Source organism: Crocuta crocuta, unplaced genomic scaffold (genome assembly GCF_008692635.1).
Source record: "Crocuta crocuta isolate KB4526 unplaced genomic scaffold, BGI_CrCroc_1.0 scaffold186, whole genome shotgun sequence".
Classification (NCBI taxonomy): Eukaryota; Metazoa; Chordata; class Mammalia; order Carnivora; family Hyaenidae; genus Crocuta; species Crocuta crocuta.
In genome coordinates, this window is record NW_027551569.1 from 1,675,954 (window position 1) to 1,700,281 (window position 24,328).

At 37.5% G+C, this 24,328-nt stretch overlaps 1 protein-coding gene across 11 annotated transcripts in view; it reads left to right on the forward strand.

Annotated features, from left to right (window-relative positions):
• The window catches only part of CEP128 (centrosomal protein 128), a 402,179-nt gene that overhangs the window by 293,625 nt on the left and 84,226 nt on the right, over positions 1 to 24,328 (forward strand). For all 11 annotated transcript variants that reach the window (XM_077750720.1, XM_077750716.1, XM_077750719.1 and 8 more), the window contains one exon: positions 16,387 to 16,436. In XM_077750720.1, coding sequence (XP_077606846.1) covers positions 16,387 to 16,436 — 50 coding nt within the window. The remainder of the gene's footprint in view (positions 1 to 16,386; positions 16,437 to 24,328) is intronic.

Here is a 24,328-nt window from a genome sequence, read left to right on the forward strand (position 1 = left end):
AAAAAAGTGAAAAATAAAAAAAAAAAAAAAAAAAAAAAAAAAAAAAAAGACAAAATGCCTCTGTCACTGTTTCATGATCAACCCTAATGGGAAAAGAAAAGTTAATTAAAATCTATGAAAATGAATCGAGTAACCTTTAAAGATAGGCAGTACAATGTAGCCAGTGTTAATATGACAATTTGTTAATGGACTAGGCAGTTGTAATTCGATTTAAAAATAACTTGAAACTTTTTTATGTTTAACAAAACTTACTAATTAAAGGAAGCAATGACCTATATGTGAGACTATCCATGAAAACCATTTGCCATCTGAATATAACACCAAGGAAAACACTCAATTAAGATTTTTCTTTTCATGCTATCGTCTTACATTGGAAACTCTTTTGGTTTACTCTTATTTTTCTGATGCCAGTTAGTTGAGTATTCTCTAATCCCTTCTATTTGAATGAGACACACATTTTAAGTTCTCACTAATAGTAAAGGACTAAAACCCCTAAAATCCCAATCCTACCTATTCATGAACTGGGTCTGGTATACTCAGATGCCCTGTAGAATGTTTGTCTAATGACTTGTTTGGGGGAGAGCTGTTCTTTGAAGACATTCTTGGTCTTTCTTTTTTTCTTTCTTTTTTTCTTTTGCCTTGACATTGACAAGGAAAGAAACTGATCTGGCTAATAAAAATATTTGTGTTATTTAATCTATGTGTAAAAGTCCAGTTTGTGCTGTTTTTCTACTTCCAGATGAAAACAGTTAATTTATTTATTGGAATTTAAAAAGGACTCTGAATAAGAAGATAGAGAAGAATTCTTATAATTGTGAGGATTTGAAGAACAAAAAGGGAAGATTTGTAATTATCTAAAGTGCATTTACCCTGGATGTAAAAGAAAACAGATAGATATTAGAGGAGAATGAGAATGAATTTGTCCACATGTTCATTATCTATAAACAATCCTAACAATATGAATAATTACTTAAACTCAGGGAAGAATCTGTTTGGGTTTCTAAAAAGCTTCTGGGCGATGATTGTCATCCGTATTAATTCTGGATAATTGTTACTCCTACAGATTGAGCCACTCAACTAAGAGACAACAACTGATATGTAGAGACCTTGCAATAATCTACAAAAGTACAGTGCTTAAAGTTTCAGTGCTGGAAGGATCTTCGCAGTAATCTAGGCTAGTCCCATTATTTTACTGATGTGATCATTGTGGCTAAGAAAGATTAAGTGGTCATTTTTATAGATCTGTTAGCTAACTAAATAGCAGAGGAAGAATTAGAGCGTATGTCTCCTGATTGTCATTCTGGTGTTTTCCACTACAATGAGTAAACCGTACTGTTTGAATGGATTTGGTAGAACCTTGGCCATAAATTTGAACATTACTGATTGGCTTGTAATGGGTCATGGGTTTTGCCATTTTTATCCTAATTGTCAGGTTATCCCAATCATAGATAGGCTAGATTCTTCTGACTTTTGTCAGAGGATAACTACTTTTGTGTTTTGTTTGTTTTGGTCTTTTTTAAAAGAGCTTTTTTTTAAAAAAAAAATATTTTTAACTAATCTCTACATGGGATTATTACCCACAACCCTGAGATTAAGAATTACATGTTCCATCGACTAAGCTATCCAGTTACCCCAGAGGATAACTACCTTTGGAATAGGAAGTCTCAATTATTTCAGAAATATTAGAAAGGGATAAAATATAGAAAAATAGTGTAAAATTTAATGAAGTAAATTGTAGTTCTAGCTTCAGAATAATTATTTTGAAATGCTGCTATTATTTCCCTATATTGTATCATCTGGTTTGTCACCTAATGTTCCTCTCTTGAGGGACATGTATCAAGTCTCTGATGTTTCTAAATCGGCCCAAGATAGTGAGCTGTTAACCTCTCCAGCTGGTATATAGATGTGAAGACTAGAATACAGCAAAGTGGGAGTAACCATGTCTTCTCTCTCTCTCAACCACTTATTCTATGAATGTTTATAAGAAATTTGGCTTTATTGTTTTCTTACAAATCCCTTTACTCAGTAATGTTTCTTTAGCATATACAATATTCTGAGCTAAAGCTCCTGAACATGGTACTTATCAAAGAGTTTAAATTTGGTTACAGGTCCAAATGTATAACAATTAACTATAATAGAATAAATAATAATGTACTCTGTGTACACGAAACCAAAGCAATATCTCCAGGAATATGATTGGTGTTTGGACACAGGATGGCTTGTGAAAGTCTACAGAGGACATTTGTTAAGCTGGGATTTGACGAATGGTTAGATATTTTCTAATTAGTGAAGTTCAGGAAGAACATTACAGATAATGTAAGAAGATATTGAAGTGATGATAAAAGATAATGATCTTGGAAGTAAACTGTGGGAGAGATCCTTTATAAATAATGTATTAACGAGTTTGGACTTTATCTTAGCATGAGAAATACATCTACATTTTACTATTCTCCCCTGCCCATACATCCATGGAAGACATCAAAACTGAATTTAAGACCTTCCACTGAGCTCAGGCCTATCCCTAGAGTACATACACACTCTAGAAAGTCATGACCAATCAGTCACGTGCGGCAGCACAGACAGAATCTAATACTCTTAATAAGAACATCCGTGAGCAAAGAGTGACTTGAGTATATGTTCTAGATTCATCACTCTGGGCAGTCTAGGGGAGAAGGGTGAGTGATAAGACACTGAGCGTAGAGAACCACAGGCAGGACACTATTGTGGTAATTCAGATGAGAATTTCAGAACACATTTTTGAAATGGAATTTATGGAACTCATTGAAGGTACCATTGCTTTTCTGAAAGTTTTAGTAACAACTTTTCTCCCCATGGCATCCATTTTTATTTAATAAAAACTGCATAGTATGTTTCACAGCACTCTGCTACATTGATTCCCATAAATTCAGGTCAACAAAGGACTTAATTTCTAGTTTACAAGATATGGGAGGGGCAGGGAATAATAACTTAGAGTCCCTGTCTTCAGAACAGAATATAGTATCAGAGAAAAAACTGGTCTTTATCCTATCAATGTGTGGTTATGCCTAATTATAGCTCTCTTGCAGGGCTCTCTAATCATCAGCACAATTTATATTCATAATTAATAATAATTATATCTTTGTACAGGTGTGATGAAATAATAATTACTACTAATTGAAAAAGCTATGTACATTATTTCAAATAATCAGTATAACAGTTCTATAATGTTGGCATTTTTGTCCCCATTTTAGAGTGAAGGAAAGAGAAATAGGTGGATAAGGTTATATTTCCAAGTGATTCTGACACTGAAGCTCATGCTGTATATTCTTCAGCATATCCAAGGGTTTTTTTTGCTTTTTTATTTCTTTTATTTTAGTAGTAGTACAGTGTCAAGCCATATACTTTGCTTTAGAAATATGGGATAGTTGTCTAGAAAAGCGAAGATGGCTGTGTAGGCTAGGGCAGCTGCAATGAGGATGGACAGAAAAGGGCAGATGTTGAGATACTGATCTCAAAAGTAACTAATTAATCAATTCACTTTAATATCCATCTTATTTATCTAAAGCCATTCTGAATTCTTATGTTTTAAACTTTTATTTAAATTTCAGTTAGTTAACATATAGTATAGTATTAGTTTCAGCTCTACAATACAGTGATTCAACACTTCCATACATCACCTGGTGCTCATCACAAGTNTAATGCTCATCCCAATAAGCACCCTCCTCAGTGCCCATCACCCATTTCCCCTGCTCCCCAGCCCCATCAACCCTCAGTTCTCTGTATTTAAGAAACTCTATTGGTTTGCCTCCCTCTCTGTTTGAAATTATTTTTTCTATCCCTTCCCCCATGGTCTTCCGTGAATTTTCTCAACTTCCACATATGAGTGAAAGCATGATATCTGTCTTTCTTTGACCGACTTATTTCACTTAGCCTAGTACTCTCTAGCTCCATCCATGTCATTGCAAATGGAAAATTTTCACTCTTTTTATGACTGTGTGTGTGTATATGTGTGTGTGCATGCATGTATACTATATCTTTATCCATTAATGGACAGTTGGGCTGCATCAGTAATTTGACTGTTTTAAATAATGCCACGGTAAACATAGGAGTGCATATTAACTTTTTGAATTAATGTTTTCATATTCCTTAGGTAAATACGAGTAGTGGAATTACTGGATCATATGATAGTTCTGTTTTTAATTTTTTGAGGAACCTCCATACTGTGTCCCACCATGGCTACACTAGTTTGCATTCCCACCAACAGTGCACGAGGGTTCCTTTTTCTCAACATCCTCGACAACATTTGTTGTTGCTTGTGTTTTTGATTTTAACCATTCTGATAGGTGAGAGATGTATCTGATTGTGGTTTTGATTTGTGTAATAAACCTAGAAATTGAATAGACTGATTTCTCCCAGTTTACTCTGATTTTTAAAAACTGTTTTAACTACTCTAGTTTCATTTTCTTTCCACACAGATTTTAGAATAGTTTTGTCTTTAGCTGCAAAAAAATATTGCTGAAATTTTTATAGAAATTATATTGAACTTTTATATCAATTTAGAGAGAAATGATAATGTTATGCTGTGAGTCTTCCAGTCCAGGAACACAAGATGTCTTACTGTTATTTTGTGTCGTTCAGCACACTGCACATCCTTTACGTGTATTGTTAAATTTACTTAAGTTAAATACTTAAGTATTTCATTGGGGGAGAAGGGGTCTTTTCAACTGGTACTATAATTTTTCATTTTGGTCTTCACATATTCATTCTTAGTATGTTGAGATATAATCAATTTTTATATGTTTATCTTGTATCCTATGACTGTGCTGAACTCACTTTTTGATTCCAAAGGCTGGTTTTTGTTTTGAGTTTTTGGTTTTGGTGGGTTTTTTTTGGTAAATTCTTTGAGATTTTCTATGAAGACTATCATGTCATCTGCAAATAGAGGCACTTTTATTTCATTGTTTCTGATTAGTATTCCTTTTATTTCCTTGTTGTTTTGCATTGGATAGATTAATGACTAAGAATTGTGAGAAAGAGCATTCTTGCCTTATTTCTGACCTTAAGGGGAAAACATTCCCTTTTTCACCATTAAGTATAATGTTAGTTGTAGGTGCTCTTTTGTAGGTGCTCTTTATCAAGCTGAGGAAATTCCTTTGTATTTTCTTTTCTGAATTTGTTTTTTAAAATAATGAATATTATGAATTTTGTGAAGCAGTTTTTATGTATCTGTTTATTTAATCATATGATTTTCTTCTTTGCCCTGTTAAGATGAATTATAGTGGTTAACTTTTGAGTATTGATCAACAGCATCCTTAGAATAAAGCCACTTTATCATGATATATAATTCTTTTTATATGTAGTTAAATGCTATTTGACAATATTTTGTTATAGATTTCTGCGTCTGTATTTAGGATGGAGCTGAAATATCTTTATCTTTTCTTAACTATAATTTTGGAAGTAGGGTAATACTGGTGTGATAAAATGAATTGGGAAGTAGTCCCTTTTTGTCTGTTTTCTAGATGAAATTGTGTAAAATTGATGCTAATTCGTTTTTAAACATTTGGTAGATTTCACAGGGAATGCTTATGGGTACTTTATAATCATAAATCCCATTTCCTTAATACTTACAGGCTGTTCGAATTATGTATTTTAGGTTAGGTACTCATAACCTTGGTACTTTTAAAGAGGTGAATCACTTCCTTCTGCTACTTGGGACTTATTTTGTTCTTTTTTTAGGTTCTTAGGGTATAGAATATTCATTTAAGACCTTTTCTCTTTTCTAACTCATGCATTTAGTGCTATAGATTGTCCTCTCAGCACTGATTTGTCTGTGTCCTATAATCGTTTAATTCCATTTATGATATTTTTAAAAATCTCCCTTGAGACATTATTCTCTTTGACCCATAGATTATTTAGTATTGTTTAGTTTCCAAGTATGTAGCGATTTTCCTGGTATTTATGCTTAAATAAATCTTTGATATGCGTTTCTATATATTCTGATGATTTTCTATCTATTTTACAATCAGTTGTTGAGACAGGGATGTTAACTTCTCCAACACCAATCTTTAATTTTTCTATTTTTTTCTCTCACTTATGTTTTTTCTTCACATTTTTTACAAATTTGTTATTTAGTATATATGTATATATACGCAAGATTGCTATGTCTTCTTGATAGATTAGCTCTTGTTATCATTATATATAATGTCCTCTGCTTTTTCTGTTAATTTTCTTTGCTCTGAAATCTAATTTGTCTCATATTGATCTATCATTCATGGGGTTTTTTCATTAATGTTTGCATAGTGTATCCTTTTTCATTTTTTACTTTCACTCTGCTGAATCAGTATATTTCAAGTGCATTTTTTGGAGTGACTATGTGGCTCACTCAGTTAAATGTCTGACTTTAGTTCAGGTCATGATCTCATGGTTCATTGGGCTCTATGCTAATAACTCAGAGCCTGCTAAGAATTCTGTGTCTCCTTCTCTCTCTTCCCTTCTCTTGCTCTCTCTCTCTCTCTCTCTCTCTCTCTCAAAATAAACAATTAAAAAATTTTTTAAATAAAAAATAGTTTCTTATAGGTAGTATATAGTGGGGTCCATGGATCATGCCGTAGATTTCTTTTTTTGAGAGAGAGAGAGACTCTTTTTTTTTTTAATTTTTTTGAGAGAGAAAGAGAAAGAGTGCAATGAGAGGGGGAAGGGTAGAGAGGAAGACAGAGTAACCCAAATAGGCTCCTTGCTGACATGGGGCTCCAACCCATGAACCGTGAGATCATGACCTGAGCTGAAATCAAGAGTCTGACACTCATCTGACTGAGCCACTCAGGCACCCTGGATAATGCCATGGATTAATGGCAGAGAGGTCATTAATCCAGTCTGGCAGTTTCTATTTTTTGATGGGTATATTTAGACCATTTTCATATAATGTAATTATTGATGTGTTAGGACTTAAGTCTGCCATTTTTGTTTGCTGTGTTTTTTATTTCTCTGCTTTTACACAAACCCACCTTTACTGTGGGTTTGTTTACTTGTTTTTCTTTTTTGAGCTTTTTTTTTAATTCCATTTTATCAGTTGTGTTTTTGAGAGCATCTCTTTGTGTAACTTTTTTGGTAGTTGCTGTAAGCATTGCATCTTATATTCACAGTTATCACAGTCTACTAGTATTATATTTTACCAGTTTAAATTGTAGAAAATTTCTTCTTTCATGTTCTTTTGCCTTGGCTAGCCCAGTTGGCACAGCATGCAACACTTGATCTCAGAGTTGTGAGTTCAAGCCCCATGTTGGATGTGGAGCCTACTTTAAAAAATTAAATATATATATATGTATATACATATATGTGTATACTATATTTATTCTAGATACATTTAGAACCATGTCAGCTAGTGTTCAACTTTTTTGATTAAAATAAAACATGATTTTTTAAAAATTTTTATTTACCTTTTGAGAGAGAGAGAGAGGGAGAAAGAGAGAGAGAGAGTAAATAGGGGAAGGGCAGAGAGAGGGAGAGAAATCCCAAACAGTTTCCGGACTGTCAGCACAGAGCCCAGTGTCAGGCTCAGACCCATGAACTGTGATCATGATCTTAGCTGAAATTAAGAGTCCGACACTCAACCTATTGAGTCACCTAGGTACCCTCCAGAATAATTTTAAAACTCAATAAGAGAAGGAAAATCTATTGGATTTATCCATATTTTATATTACTGTGTTCTTTCTTTCTTTCTTCCCGAACTTCTAAGATTCTTTTTTTTTTTTTCAATCATTTCTTCTTTTTTAGAGAACGTTCCACAGTCATTGTTTGTGTTGGTCTGCTGACAACAAATTATTTTAATTTTTATTTCTAATTGTTTTCCCCCTATAACTTAAGTATTGTTTCTCTCTCATTGCTTTCAAGATTTGTTCTTCGTATTTGGTTTTCTTAACTCTGTCTCTGATGTATTTAGAATAGATGTAGGGTAGACCCAGGACTCTGAAATGCCTAAGAATCTGAATGTGGTTTAGTGGTTTATTAATAGGGTCATCAAGAAACCAGCACAAACTTTTGTAGCTTCCATAAATAGGTTGTTGAAGAACAAGTCAAATACCCAGGATCTCTGTGGGCCCAAAAATATATACTCACTTGTACCTTATGAGCCTAGAATCAGAATAGGGCCTAGAATAAACTGCCTTCTTCCAACATAAGGGTTTAAATAAAAACCAAACTTTATATTAGGTGAACACACTTTAAAGATAGTATATGTAAAAAGTATGATTTTATGCCTGGATTTGAGCATAGGAAACTTATTCTTGAAGTGGCATTAACAGTAGATTATAAACTTCTCTCACTCATCTTGTTTATTGTTGCCTGTAATTCCATAGACTAAAACAGCCCTCAAACCAATTTAGAACAGTGGCTTATTGATGTTCTTACTTTCTCTGCTTGTGTTGCTAACAAAAATGATAAAAATCTTATTAGTTGGCTGAGTCAGAATTTTTTGTTCTATATCTTGGTGCTTCTCCAAGCCAGAGCAAAGAACGAGATGGAATGGGGTAGATTGTTGTGTTGTTTTCTGGAGGGTAGCAGTTTTGTGGAGAAGAGGCTTTAAATCTCTGAAGTTGTCAAGATGGAAAGTTTCACCAGAAATGAATTGACATCAAACAAAACACGAGTACCTGTATTTGGATGTTTTACCACATACCCAAGACAGACAGTGGATTATAAACCTTTCATTTATTGGACTCTTTGGGCTCCATCTCTAGACCAGTATGTTGTTTCAGCGTCTGAGACAAACCACAGAGGCTAGCCATACTTTTTGAATGTTGTTCTTCATTTTAATCTGTGTGTTTTCTGCGGTCAATCCTGATGAGAAAACTCTTAACTCATTGTGGTATATCCAGATATGTACCAGTGGGTGGCAGTAGATATGGCAGAGTTCTCAATAATGTAGCTACCAATCATAGCATCTAAAAGCAGGACACTTGAGGGCTTTTTTTTTTTTTTCTTATTTGGTTTAAAATGCATCTGATTACATTTTCACACATTTTCCTGATTTTAGCAGGCATACTGAAGGGTAATTTTTAAAATAATAACAGCTAACATATAATTCTTACTATGTACCAGACACTATTTTAAGGGTTTTACATACATTAATTTCAAAACAACACATTTGATTTTTGAAGTATTTTGGTTAATGTAAAGTTATATTATTATTCATTTATCCTATTTACCTATATTAGTGTGATAGAATAGAAAAACATTTGTTGATAAATATTATATCATGAAGTGGAGGAACTATTCAGCTGTCAGCCATTCAAACAGATATTTTTTGTTGTTGTTGTATTTTGTGAGATATTCTCTATGTTGTGTGTTGAGGACACCTTGCCAAAAACAACTCCCATTTCACATGTTTTAAGTGTTTGCTTACCATCAAAGCCACATCTTTTGATATCATCTCCCAGGGTTGAGGAATTTTATTTTAGACAGCAATTAGCTATAGTTCTTCTCACAAATTGTTGTTACACAATTTGATTTAGCAAAGTTTCCTTTAACTTTGGGAAACCATTGGAAAATATATCAGCATTTATGGCAGAGTTTGGCATAGTATGTCATTTCAGTACATCTTGAAATGCAAAAGAGGACAGTCACTTTTGTGCAGGAAAAAGTATTGGACCCTGGTCCAATTCAGAAGCTCTGGGTTCAGGTTCATGCATTTTTGTTCACTAGCTGTGTGACATTGACAGAGACTTCTGCTCTTTGGGAACTCAGTCCTCATCTATAACATGTGAGAAGGTTAGATTAATCAGTAGTTTTCAGTCAGCATAATTTGGAGCTTTAAATCACTCTGCCATTGCACCACAGGGGTTGATCCCAGGATAGAAATGAAGTCCCAACAGGCTGGCCCCTAGGTCCTCCCTTCTGCTTTCACCAAAGAAGCTTCCTTTAAGCTTTTAAAATTATTGTCTTTATTTATAATATTCACCTGAAAGTGTATATGATTTCATTTGTAAAACAGAATTCTACTTATATTATTTTTTTAATTTTTTTAAACTTTCTAGGTTTTTTTTAACATTTATTTATTTTTGAGAGAGAGAATGACAGAGCACAAGTGAGGCAGGGGCAGAGAGGGAGACACAGAATCCAAAGCAGGCTTCAGGCTCTGAGCTGTCAGCAAAGAGCCCGACATGGGGCTTGAACCCATAAACCCAGAGATCATGACCTGAGCTGAAGTTGGACACGTAAGTGACTGAGCCACCCAGGTGCCCCTCTATTTGTTTTTTAAAAAAGGATGAAAACCCTGGGATTAGGTTATTTCAATGGTCCTTTCTGTCCCGAAAGTGTTCATGATTCTAATAACTGGAGAGTCAAAGAAGAAAAAGAAATTTGACATTGACTTTAACACATTGCTAGTATCTTGAGTATCCAGTATACAACTGTGGGAGGCCAGGTCCACCATTTATGACCCTGAAGGTTGTAGTGAGCTCTTTTATTTGATTAATTTTATTATACCACAGCTGCCACCCACAAAGATGAATGACATAGATTTTAAAAGCTTACGTTCTTTTGAGAATTTACATTATCTATTTTTTTAGGCAAATGTCAGGATGCAAAGTGATCCTGCATAGGAGCATTGATTACTAAGTGAGATATACAAGCCAGAAGCTAAATGCTTTTCTCTCCTATCGTTAATTCACCATATTCTGCTCTCAGTGCTACTCTGTCCATTGCTGCTGCTATAAATGTTGCTGTGTCTGAAGCCCTTGTTTCTACAGCTTTTTCTCCATTACCAGCTGAGTGGAGTTATAATATGGACGAGATATTTTATAGTAAAGGCTAAGGGGAAAATCTCTTCCTTTCTAAACTTGATCTCCAACCTTTCTGTGAAGGGTCAAGTTGCTAGACAGATGTGTTGCTCATGTACAGCTGGACATGATTCTCTTTTTAAAAGCAAATAAACAAGCAAACAACCTATCTGCTCCCTTGGATACCAGGAACCAGAATCAATATAAAAAAGTGTCAAACCTCCTTACACAGCCAGACCACTAGTTGCAAAAACTGTGAAGGAAGTAGTACAAGACTGTCTTAGCCAAAAACATGGTCATGATATATTACCCTGAAGGTGCCAGAGAAATGCAAAGTGGGATAAAACAAAACAGTACAACACAACCAGATTCTTCAAGTCTCATCCGCCGATGTCCTGCTTTTTAAATGGGATTCCCCACCGCCCCTGCCTTTGCCCATATGTCGTAATGAGTTAGTATCAGCTCATTTAAAGAGTTGGAGCCAGTCCAAGGAAAACACACAGGACTGCTGCCCTTTTCACCAAAAAAAAAAATCTTTCATTAACTAATGTTGATGGAAGCACATTTAGCCTCAGCAATTTGCATCGCAGTTGAATTGCTGTTTGTATTGAACAGCAGACCGGAGAATAATAAAGCAAAACATGGGCATGCCAGTGGTAAGCAAGGGAGCAGAGCGGCCCTTCAACTTTCTCCATGCAACTTTCTCCATCGTTCGTTCTAAAGCTGGTAAGACCAAACAAGACTGCTCATTCTAACGAGGTGCACTAATCACACTCCGTTGTCACAGCCTTATGTCACGTCAGCTGTCCAGGGGTCTTGCCTATATTGTCTCATCTTGTGGTTGCCGCAGAGTAGTTGCTTCTCAGCAGTGCCCAGTGGCCATATTTTATCTGCACAGGTTAATAACCCTGTTCATCATCCCAAGTGCATGTACTTGAACAAAGGAACTAACAAGCGAGCAATTGCACAGAACAGTGATGCTGGTCGAGGAGACAATTTTAGAGGTGCAGGTTAAGCAGCAACCATAGAGAGGCAGCAGTTAGGGAGGATATGGATATGAAGTCATTGGACCCCTGATTGTTGACATCAGGGAACTCCTAAAGGAAGTGAGAGGAATATGAATATGTGCAATTTTTTAAATAATAGTGTGGAGAAAGGTACAATTAAGCCCTGAGTGGTACAAATGAGAGCACGAGATGATATCTACAGCAGGAAGATTAGAGAGCACAGTGCTAGCTGTGGCTTTAGCACTAACTAGGTAATCTCTGGCAAATCATTTGCCTTCTCTGAGCCTAATGTCTGTATTTATGGTAGAATGAAATGTTTCACTGTAAAGTAGAACATTCTTGCCAACTCTGAGTTCTCCAAGTTTCTGAATAAAGATAAGAAAGTTCAATACAGCCATACAACCAGAGACTTTTAAAACTGACGATAATCCAACTAAGCCTAATTTAAGTATAAGCGAGAGGAAGGAAAGGAAGAGAAAGGTGGAAGAAAGGAAAAAAGAAAGGAAGGAGGAGGGATAGAGCGTTGGAGGGAGGGAGAGAGGGAGAGCCAGAAGTCTGGGAGTTCTGTGGGCTTCCGGCAAGGGTGGATCTGGTCCTCAGCCACCACTGTCTCTTCTTTACCAGCTTTGCTGCCTCACAGGTTCCTTAGCATAGTACAAAGTACAGCCTTGGAAGCACGAGGCTAATAGAAACGTGTGGCTTCAGAAGGAGAGAGATGCTACTCATTTTTGCCTATCATGGGCAGGGTTTGGTCCCTTTGTTGTTAGTGGTCCATCCCGGGGCCACTTTGGGCTTGAGTTGAGGCCTAGCTGGAGGGGGTATATATGCAAGAGGGCGCTGTGGCAAGGCATGCTGTTAGCGAGTTAGGTAGCAAGTGCTGGCTCTGTACTGGTTCCCATGGGTGTCCCTGTGTCTAGGCTGGGGGCAGGGGAGAGGGAAATGGTACCCCCTAGCTCTCTGATTCTTGGAGAAGTGCCCTAATGATCTCTGCCTGTCTGGTATATACTCTGAGATTTTTCATTTCAGACTCAGTCATTTTTCAAACGGTTGCGTTTATGCTGTATCTCCTCAAGACTCTTTGTTGTACTGTCTCTTTAAAAGGTGGACACTCTGTTTCCTCTCACCCTCCAGGCTCTCCCAGAGCCCAGCCTGGTTATTTTTCAAGTTCTAGGAATTAAGTGCCACTAATTGTGCCACTGACTGAACTCCTGAAATGGTGACCCTCTGGTTTTCAAAGTCAAATGTTATGGGAATTCCTCTTCTCTGTGCAGGTTCCCCAGGCCTGGGGTGCCTGGTCTGAGGGTCTGTTTCTTTCCCCTGTCTGTGCCCACGGTGTCCCTGCCTCCTGAGGACAGTCTGAGGATCTGTTTAGATCCCAATTGTATCTCCTCCCTTCTTACGCTCTTCCATGTGGCCTCTCCTCTACATTTAGCTGTGAAGCATCTATTCTGCCAGTCTTTGAATCATTTCCTGGATTATTTACACTGATGTGGGTATTATCTAGTTGATTCCGTACAATGAGGTGAGTTTACAGTTCTACTCCACCATCATTCCCAAAGGCCCAGGAGTTCTATATTTTATTTTTAATTTAAAATTTTTTTTTAAATTTATTTATTTTGGGGGAGAGAGAGAGAATGCGAGTGGGGGAGGAGCAGAGAGAGAAAGGGGGAGAGAGAGGGGGAGAGAGAGAATCCCAGGGAGGCCCCACACTGTCAGAACAGAGCCCAATGCAGGGCTTGAACTCACAAACCTTGAGATCCTGACCTGAGCCAAACTCAGACACTTAACCAACTGAGCCATTCATGCTCCCCCAAGAGTTCTATATTTTATTTTATTTTTGTTTAAGTTTATTTATTTAGAGAGAAAACAAAACCAGCGGGGGAAAGGGGAAGAGAAAAGGGGACAGCAGAGAAGCCGTCTTTGGGGCTCAAACTCCTGAACTGTGAGATCATGACCTGAGCCAAAGTCAGATGCTTAACTGACTTAGCTTTCCAGGTGCCCTGGGAATTCTATATTTTAAATGCCAATTGCAGTAATCTCTTTGTGTTCAGTTGTCCAAAATCAAGCATTACAATAGGTATTAGTTTTTTTTGGAAAAGCAGTTTGACCTCTATGTATTTGGAGAAAACAGACAACATAATTTTTAAGTTGCAATAATATTATGAAGCTCTGAGGGTGATGGAACTTCTTTACATTTATAATTTTATCAAATCTGTGAGTTGAGCTTGACTATATAGGAGATCCAATACCTACTAATTATCCAGGAAGTTTTAACTAAGGCCTTTGTGATTTGCTGTACCAAGTTTAGTCTAGGGGAATGAGATCCGTTTCTTTGATTGGTTGATGAACGCTACTGTCCATCACTCCTGGTCCAGTGTTCCATTTAACAGTGTAATTCACTACTCCAAGGGACCCAGCTTAGAGAACCTTCTAATCTTGCATTTAGAAACTATCCTTTATGTTCCTTTCTGGAATTATCAGTGAAGGTGCTCCATTCTTTCCCCCTAGCCAAGCAGTAGTCAAGAGATCTGAGCTGGGCTCATTAGCTCCTCTCTTTATGGAATTTGGAGTGGAGTGACACAAAGATTAGAGACACCCAGGATAAAATGCCCATGTGTTCGTGCTACTTACATCCCTACCCTCCCAGACCGGTTGTAATTCTCGGCAGAGTCTAGATCCTTTTCTCCCATGTATCTATTAATTACTCTTATATACTTCTAATAAATTCAGAAAGCTTCCTGTACAGTTAACAACTGGTTGCTGTAAGTTAGCAAGTGCTGGGTATGACACCATCCCCCAATTCCATTTCTTTAGGTCAGAATTCTGTGAGTTGGACTTGGCCCTGGACTCAGCTGGGCAGTTTGTCTGGTCTCAACTGGACTCCCCTTCTGAATCCTCTGTGGTCCTCTTGAGGCCAGGTGAACAGCTATGCTTGTGGGCATTTGCTAGCTGCCAGCTAAGGTACTCTGCAGGGCATCTTAGGTGGGAAGAGTCCTGGGCTCTTCTCATCTAGCAGGTTGTCCTGGGCTTGTTTGTATAGTGGTGACAGAGTTCCAAGTAGAAAAATGAAAATCTGCAAGGCCTCTTGAACTGTCACTACAGGTTGACACAGAGTTTCTTCTGCTATATTCTCTTTAGCAGATCAAGTCAGGAGGCCAGCCCAGATGTGAGATGTAGAAAGTAGATGCATGTGATCTCTTGATGGTAGCTGCAGTGTCACATGTGAATGAGTAAGAATTCAGGATGAGGAATTTTCAAAGGCACTTGAACCATCTATCACACTCCCAAGTTGGTTTCTGTATAGTTAAGGAACCTGATAAGCCTATCAAAAATCCCTTAAAAATGCAGCCTAATACATGGACTTTCTTCTCTCCCTTTTTTGATATAACTCTGATTATGGGAGGTTTGGGAACCAAGGTTAACTCCTCTGTGGGATTCATAACAAAAATTACCTGTTATCCTGAATCCCAATACACCACATATTGAGGGGATTGTTTGCAATTCCTATGTAGCTGAATTAGCCACAGTCTCATCATCAGCTACATCATCTACCAGGTTTCTTGAGGTTTCAGCCTCTTCCGTTATGACCTATCCCAGTATGACCTGGCTACTCACAATAGTGTTGCTTCCTGCTGCTTGTAGTATAGCACTTGCTAAAAACATTTGCATTTGCCTTTTGGAGTATATATTGAATTTCTGTAAGTTATAGTTTCCTTTTATGCAGCACAGCCTCTTGGTGAGCAATATCAATCATAGAGCAAGGCAAATGCTAATATTAATGTGCACTGCTGTAGGTGTTTCTTGCCTGTTTTCATCCAACTTCTGACTCAGCCCTGCCCTCTTTAGGTTTGTGAGATCTAATAAGATCATAGCACAGGGTGGTATAGCTGCAGGCAGAAAATTCTGCTTGCCAAATATATTTTCCTTTATAGCAAGTTTGTAAATTAATGTAGGGCACTGAGATACCATGGCTGTACACATGCATTTAGACAGAATTTTCTTCAGTTGACTACCCTACCTTCCGGCCACTAATTTCTCTGAGATGATGCCAAGCTCTTGGTCAGATGTAGCTTCAATGCTTCCCACCTTCTCAGTGTGAAATGATAATTAATATGACTTTACAGCTAAGGTGGTGTTCTGCTTCCATTAATAACACCCATTATTCCAAGATGTTTTAATTTGGTTATAAAAATTGACTCTGGAGGTGGAACTTGGCTTGGAAGCTTATTGTAAGAGCAAATAGTTTGTTTCTAAATTTTCATTAAAAAAGTTTTTTTTTAAAGAAAATGTTGTGTTACTTTGGAATTACATAAGCACTGGGCCAAATTCCTAAAATATTGATATGATTCTGGATTTGTAATTTAGTTGGTCTTTTTCTCTGGTCTCTCCACCAGAGTCAAGACCTCCCAGGGCTTCTCAGCGAGCTTAGGATCAGCAGAGGCCAGAGGTCTGCCCTATCTCATCAGTTGGGATCAGAGAGCATTTCTTTTACATTCCTTTTCACACTTAAACATCAAATTGTCTTTCCAGGCAACAGTTTATACAGGCTCTTGACTGAATTGGGTTTGATAGTAAGAGGCAGCTCATTTTCACATTATCCTGATGGGTATCTTACCTTTTTGCAGAGCTCCTGGAGGAGACCCACAGAAAAGATGAAGAAATGGAATCTCTACAGGTAAAGTAAATTCTCCCATAGGTCAGGTGTCCTTGGGATAAAAACATTTGTTTTACTCTGTTAGGCTTTATTGCTATCACATTCAGACCAGTGTGCCAAATGGAGTGAAAAATATGTCCAAATTTTAAAGCCTAAGTTGGAATTTGCTTCCTTTTAGAAGTGTTTGAGAGCCATTTATAATCTCCTGAAACAGGAAGCCAACTCAACCCTGTGCTACTCTTGAAAAGAACCTTTATTCCTTGGTATAGCTTAATAGGAGCTCCAGCATTAAGAAATGAAAGCGACATCTTTGCAAAGTCATTTCCCCCAAAACAGGGCGATGAATGAAGATGAATTCATGGAATCTACATTTCAAGTGAAAGTCAAGAGTGTTCTGACTCCATGAGTGTCATCTACCAGTGACCAACCAAGGATATTAACACATACATGGAGCTTAAGACTTACCTTGTATGCCTCTTAATTCAATCTGGATTTATACATAGTTCTTGGGCTGGAAAACTGTGTTTGAAAGGTTACTCTAGAATTTTAATTGGCAGTTCTGTGGTATGAGCAATTGATATTAACTTGGCCTCTGACAGTATTAGTTCTCTCTTCCTTTTACATTGGGCTAACTTGCAAATGGATAACTCAAGAGTCTGTCTTTATTAGGGGAAACATAATCAGTTATACTCACATGACAGAACCAATTCACTTAATGTCACATTGGGATTAAAAACAGTAAATACTTTGGACATTTAGAGTTCTTCCTGGGCCTGGAAGCTGTAAGGTGGGACTGGAGAGTGATATAATGAGCTAGCTTGAATGCTTAGCAGTAAAGATGTTTGCTTCTGGCAAATGAAGGATGGGTCAAGTGAAGCCCAAAGAGCAAGAGAAATGCACTGTAATAGGGAATTCTTCTATTTAATGGTGTATTTGTTAAAAGAAAACCATATTAATCTAAAAACGAAGAAAGGTATAGTTCTATATGCTTAATACAAATGGCATGTGTTGGCCACAATTCTGTACAGATTAAATTCTTTTAACATCTTGAGCTATAGACAGGTTAAAAAGAAACAGCCCAGGTTGGTCCTGTCTGAGGCTAAGAAAAATCTCATATACTCACCCTGTCTATCTCAAAGAAATTAATATCAGAGGCAAAGCTTCTGTGTATACTAAATGTATATATTGAGAAGGTAATAAAGTCTTTTTAAAGCTGTGTAGTCATACATTGTGTTTGCCCACAATAGCACATAGAAGCCTATTTATTGAGCACATAGTACATACATGGCCTTTCGAAATGACAGCACAAACCTTTTTAAGTTCACTTCTCTCACAGTACAAATGCTGGAACCAGTAATCCTGTTAAATTTAATAGCCTAAGTTGCTGCTCAAATATTTATGAAGAACTGGCAACATTTTCTACCACAGTGTCCAGCAAGTGCAATAGAATGCACCAGGCAACTAACAACGGTTATGTATAGATGTAAAGTATCCAGCCTGATGTCCAGCAGCAGGAGAGTTCCCAACTAGTGCCCAATAGTAACACTCTATTAAGAACAAAGAAATTGACATCTCTGAGAATGTACAAGAGTACAGAGACACATCACTGAAAACCTTTCATTTTAACATGAGGAAAATTCAGTGAAAAGACCTATATTCCTGAGTTTCTGTATTCAAATATAAATCTCACAGGTGATAGTTTTGAGAAGACTATTAAAGTATTTAGGTTGAAGTCCTACAATCTCAAAGAACTTGGGGGAGCCAAAGACAAAATAGTTTCCAAAAAATAAAAAATAAAACAATAGCAGAGGATTAGAAATTGACAGCTTTGAATTTTAATAGTGCTTCTGCTTCTGGGCAACTCTGAGTAACTCAATTAATGTTGCTGTGCCTATTTTCTCATCTATAATATAAAATCATAAAACTGTCTTCTAGAAGTATTTAGTGTGGATTAGATTATCCTAGAAAGGAGACCTAAATATTTAATTCCAATTTACAATATTAACAAATCCCCATGTATCCAAATTGAAGTCAGTTTTATTTACTCATTATCATCACATAATTATGTATAGCAGACATTCCGTATTTAATGTTATCCTCCTTAAGGATAGAAGGGTGTTTATCTCTATACCCTTTCCAGTTTTCTCCAAGTAAAAGACGTTTCATATATTCACTGAACAAATGCTTGTTGAGCACCAGTTCTATGTAATACTGTACTGAGTGCTAGGAATACAGAGGCAAGCTGCTTCTACTGTCTCTATTCCTGCCCTAGGAATGTATCTGTTATATAATAATAAGGGATTTATAATAAAATGTTTAAAAATTATATGAGAGGGGATATATGAGTCACCATGGGAACATATAATAAGAACACGTATCTTTGGTAGAGATAGGATGGATTCGGTAGAAGTGTAGAGGGTTGAAGGTGAGTAGGGTGAGTAGCAAACCAAGTAGCTTTCCCAAAAGAAACCAATATTTAAATGATAACCTGGAGTTAGCCCTGGCAAGTTTGGGGCGATTAGAACAGTTTTAGGCAGTGTGAAGGAGGTAAAAGAACATCAATTTCATATTTGAGAAAGTGAAAGAAGTTTGGTGTGATGGAATGTAGCATTGAGAGAGAAAAGGCAGGATTGGAGTTGATAAGGTAAACAGAGGTCTAAAAGACCGCATAAAGGAGTTAGAATTTTACCTTTGGTGTATGGGAAACCAGTTAAGAGTTTGAAGCAAAACAACAGTGTAATCAAACCTGCTAGGTAACTAGCTGGTTATAAAGTCCAAAATAATTGGGAACAGGTAAGATTGAAACCAGGGGGACCAGTTGAGCAGATGTTTCTGGGAATCTTGACAAGAGAGGATAGTGACCTGGATTGGGTGGTAACAGAGAGCATGAAGAGGAGTGGGTGGTTTCCTAATGTATTTAAAGATCTAAAATCCCATGAAACTTTGAGATTGCTTGTCAGGAAATGAAAAGGAAGGGATTAAGAATGACTCCTAGATTTCTTGATTGGGCAACTCTGTGGATGGTTGTGCCAGTCAGTGAGAGAAGGGGAAGTTGATTAGTTCGCTTTTTGATATTTTCAGTTTGGGTGCCTTGAAACATCCTGAGTCTGGAGCTCAGAAGGCGAAAGCTGAACATGCAGAGTTTGTTGTCGTCAAATTGGTCTCCGTATCATGTAGATGATACTCACAGTCATAGGAGCGGGGCACCCAGCTGACTCGGTCGGTGGGGCATGCAACTCTTTTTTTTTTTTTTTTTTNGGGTCATGAGTTCAAGCCCCACGTGAGGCATAGAGCTTACTTAAAAAAAAAAAAAGTCATAGAAGCAATGAGAATACCCCCTCCCTGGGGGAAGTATGTAGATCAAAGAGATGAAAATTTAGGCCAGAACCGTAGGGAACACTGACACTTAAGTTTCAAGCTAAGGATGAAAATCCCGCAAAGCAGTCTAAGACATAGAGAAAATAATCCCAGGAGAGCATAGTATCATGAAGCGTGACAAATAATATTTCAAGGGAAAAAATAATCAATAAAACTGGGTAAATATTTGTTAAATCCTTGAATCCACCTAGATAAGGGGCTTAGATTTTAAAATTAAAATTTACCATACAATAAGTGGTAATTTCCTTTCAAACCTGTGAAGCCACTCTCTTCTTTCATGTTCTCAAATATCTACTATTTAGCACAGTGCCTCAACCAACATAGTAGGTACTCAGTGAATCTTTGGTTACTTAGTAAACAAATGAATACCACCTTGCTGGACTCTTTTAGAACCTATTTTGGTCTTGTTAAGGTCTACCTATTAAAAAACAATAATCATCCCTGTCCTAGAGTTCATTTTCTGTTTAAAGGTTTTTTTGGTGGGGGAGCTCCTAAGTTGCAGCATTCCTGTGTAGACACACACACACACACACACTTCACTCTTCTTCCTTTTCTCTGCCCTTCTCTGTTCCCCCTCCTTCTTTGAATGTAGTATTGAACCAAAAGGTCAGTAAGTGAGTAATTTGGCATGAATAGTAATAAACAGTGGGAAAAGAAAAGGAAAAAAATGGTGAGTGAGACAGGCAGCAGAGAGAAAGGTGTTTTCAATCTTAAGAAGAATCACAAACGATGGAGACAAACATATTTAACAATGATTTAACAATGATTTCTAAAATACAGCTGATAATTACCAAAATTCTTCACTGGAGCTTAATATTGTCTGGCTCCGGGGTGTGTGTGTGTGTGTGTGTGTGTGTGTGTGTGTGTGTGTGTGCGAGAGAGAGAGAGAGAGAANGTATGAGAGAGAGAGAGAGAGACAAAGAGACAGAGACAGAGAGAGAGAGAGGGAGAGACAGATTCATTTGTCTTTGACCATAAATGTGTGGTATGGTAACAGAGTCCTATTTGCATATGGGTTTGAGGTACATTGAAACAAGCAAATCCTTTATTTAATCTGCTCAGAGATCAGCTGAAATGTTTTAAATAGACACAAAAGGTAATCCATTTCCCTCAATTTAGTTGAAAAACATTCAGTGACTGCCACCTTACTTGTGATGAGTAGTGATGAATGGTAGGTGCTGCTGTAGTTTTTTGTTTTCATTTTTGTCAACTACCAACCTGCCTGACTCACCTTTCATCAGTTTCTTGCTTTGTGAACCCAAGAGCGCAAATCACACTGAAGGAGTATCCTGCTTAGTTACAAAAAACTTCAAAATGCTACCTAGGACAGTCACTAAACAGAGTATCTGGAAAATGCATATGCCCCGCCTTGTATGCTAACTCATTTTATGTCAAATAAGATGAACTAGATGATTATCAACATGATTTTTTCTACTCACTTTTCTCTTTTATTTTTTTAATGTTTTATTTATTTCTGAGAGAGAGACAGTATGAGCAGGGGAGGGTCAGAGAGAGAGGGAGACACAGAATCCTAAGACAGGCTCCAGGCTCTGAGCTAGCTGTCAGTGCAGAGCCCAACGAGGGGCTCGAACCCACGAACCGTGAGATCATGACCTGAGCTGAAGCCGGACACTCAACCGACTGAGCCACCCAGGCACCCCACTCTCCTCTTTTACTAAGCCATCTTCAGGTCACTTTGAGGCAGTATCCTTGTCTATAAATTGGGGACAGTACTAATACTTAAAATGACCTTAGAGAAGATTAATTGGGATAAGAAATGCCTAAACCTTGGTGCCTGCAGGTCTTCTATAAATATTAGTTCTACACACTGACTACTTGTTTGTACCTACTATGCACCAGACATGGTGCTGCATAATAAGTGTGCCTGTGTCCTCCCAGAGCCACCCTCTCCCTCTCTCTGACCCCCCTCAACCCCTCCGTGGGCAACCATGATTTTAAATGAAGATTTTGGTCAGATTATGCTAAAAAGAGTGTTGTGTCTTGGGATAGCTACTACTAAATATAATGAAACAGTGAAAAAAGTCACAATGTGACAATAATGAAATTGATTATCTGGGCCAAATATGAACATCAATCATTATTCAAGAGGAAAACGGAAGGAAACTTTTTAGTTGTAGGATCTATAAATGTCACAAATATTTCTAGACACTTTCTTTAGTATCAGTATTTTCATTAGAGATGAGCTGAATCCTTCATTTAATTAGAAGCATTGGGTTTGTGTGGGGTTTTTTGCAGTAATATATTTTTTTTCTGAGACATTCCAGAAGCTACAGATGCCCTTGAAGGATATTAAATGGCATTACTGACATGCTGGTTTTCAGATGACCCATAATTATATTTAATTTCTCTCCCTGGTAGCTTTTAAAAATAGCCTGGAACATGCTATTTGAAAGATTTGATTTATATTTTAGAAATTTGGGGGGAGTGGAGGGCAGGTGTTTGATTTGTTTTTTGTCATCCCAGTACTGCTCAGGCAAAGCATTTGAAATGAGTGGAAGGAGAAGATAATCTTTTCCTCAGCCATTACTTCATTTCAGCTACTTATGGAATAGCCTATGACAGCATGGTGTTTGAGGAAAAAATAGAACTTGAATTTTTTAGCTCTTTTGGAACAAGTCTAATAAATATTAATATAGGGGAATTATAATATGAAAAAGAATTCCAGTGTAGAGTTGGCAGATGCATCGTTGGAAATAAGCTGGGCAAGAAAAACACCCAGGACAAAAAGCTGACATGGGTAGATAAATCACCCTGGTGGACGCTGGCAGGATCATGCATTAACATCTGAGTAGTACCCATAGATGGCCAATCCTCCTGGTAAACAACCATGTGATAAACTGGGATAGTAACAGACCAACTGGATAATTTCCACGAGTTTGCTGTCAGTCATTTCTTCCTGACTGCAGAATTCCCAGAGCCTGCACTTTCAGACCACATAGTGATTTGGGGATTTTAGAGATTATGGGTAAAAATGCAGAGATGGGGCTGCAAAGAGTCCTTGAGTTAATTTAGAAGAGAAAGTAAGGGTGAAGTAGGATGCTGTATTCTAATGTTTTTTATTTATTTCTAGTAGAGAGAGAGAGAGATAGCGTGAGCAGGGGAGGGTCAGAGAGAGAGGGCGTCACAGACTGAAACAGGCTCCAGGCTCTGAGCTGGCAGTCAGCACAGAGCCCGACGCGGGGCTCGAACCCACGAACCATGAGATCATGACCTAAGCGAAAGTCGGACGCTTAACCAACTAAGCCACCCAGGCGCCCCAGGATGCTGTATTCTAATACTGGATCTCTAGAAGAACTGAAAAATTGGTTAAAGCAATTCTTACATTTTCCTGGAAGTTGTAATTTGCTTAGGAGATTCTAAGGAACATTTTTAGAAGTCCCACTTTGAATAAATTGATAAATTATGATTTATTGTTTAAGTCTTTATTAAACTAGAAGGTAAATGCGGTATCCTGCCCCTCCCTAGGATAACTCATGAGAGTTAAAATGTAACTCCCCTACTTCTAGAAATCAGCATGTAAAGCACACCTACATATTCTTCCCAAGATGTAAGAATGTAGGCAAATAGCTGTATGTCTGTCTGTATTTCTTTTTGTGATATATGATTTTTTAAAAAAATAGCCATAACCAATGACATAAACCATGCAAAATGTGGGTGATTATGGGGAATGGAAGATTGGGCAACACTTACCACTTTGAGGGCTAGGTGATTTAACGGCCCATTAAAATCTTTCTTCTCAAGGTAAAGAGGCTTACCAAGCTTAAATTCGGTATGAGGTCTCACCAGAGATGAAACGTTAGCAGTCTGTGTTAGGGTCAAGCAGGGTCTCAGCCAGTTAGATTTGTACACTTCCATTTACTATGTTAAGAGGCCTCAGGAGAACAGGGAACCAAGCTCACTAAAATAGATTCCACTTGAAATCTTAATGACCACTAAATTTTATCACTCTATTTTACCTAAAATTCGCAACTTACTTTTAATTCCGAATCTATAGCAGTAAAACCGGAAAATAAAATACCCTGAAAGTGAAGTAGTCCATGTCTGAATGTATGGAAGTTGATTAATAGATCATTGTCTTTTGAGAATAAAAGAAACATGAAAGTGTGGCTGGTTCTGTTTCTCCAAAGAGATGCAAAGCATAAGTCTTCAGAATTCAGCAGCCTCCTTCCTTTGAGTCAAGCTCTACAGAAGCCTCTAAAAAACAGACGCCCTTTGGAAACATTTTAAAAAATGCAAATATAAAGTGTAATTTCTGACTTCAAGTGCCCAAATTTTACTGTGACAAAGTTTTATAAAAACTTGGTAAAGGAGCCAAGTGAGTGTTACAGATTTTGTAAACTGTTCCCACAAGGGGGCAATTTATTTAATGTGTCTCCGCATACCAGCCCCTTTGCAGTGGACTCCATGAAAAGCAACACTTCCAGAAAATATCCCTTAGTGCCTCTGTCAGAGTCTGACCCGTGGGCTCCATGGGCATTGCAGCTGATGGAAGAGCGGCTTCTGTTTTCTTATGA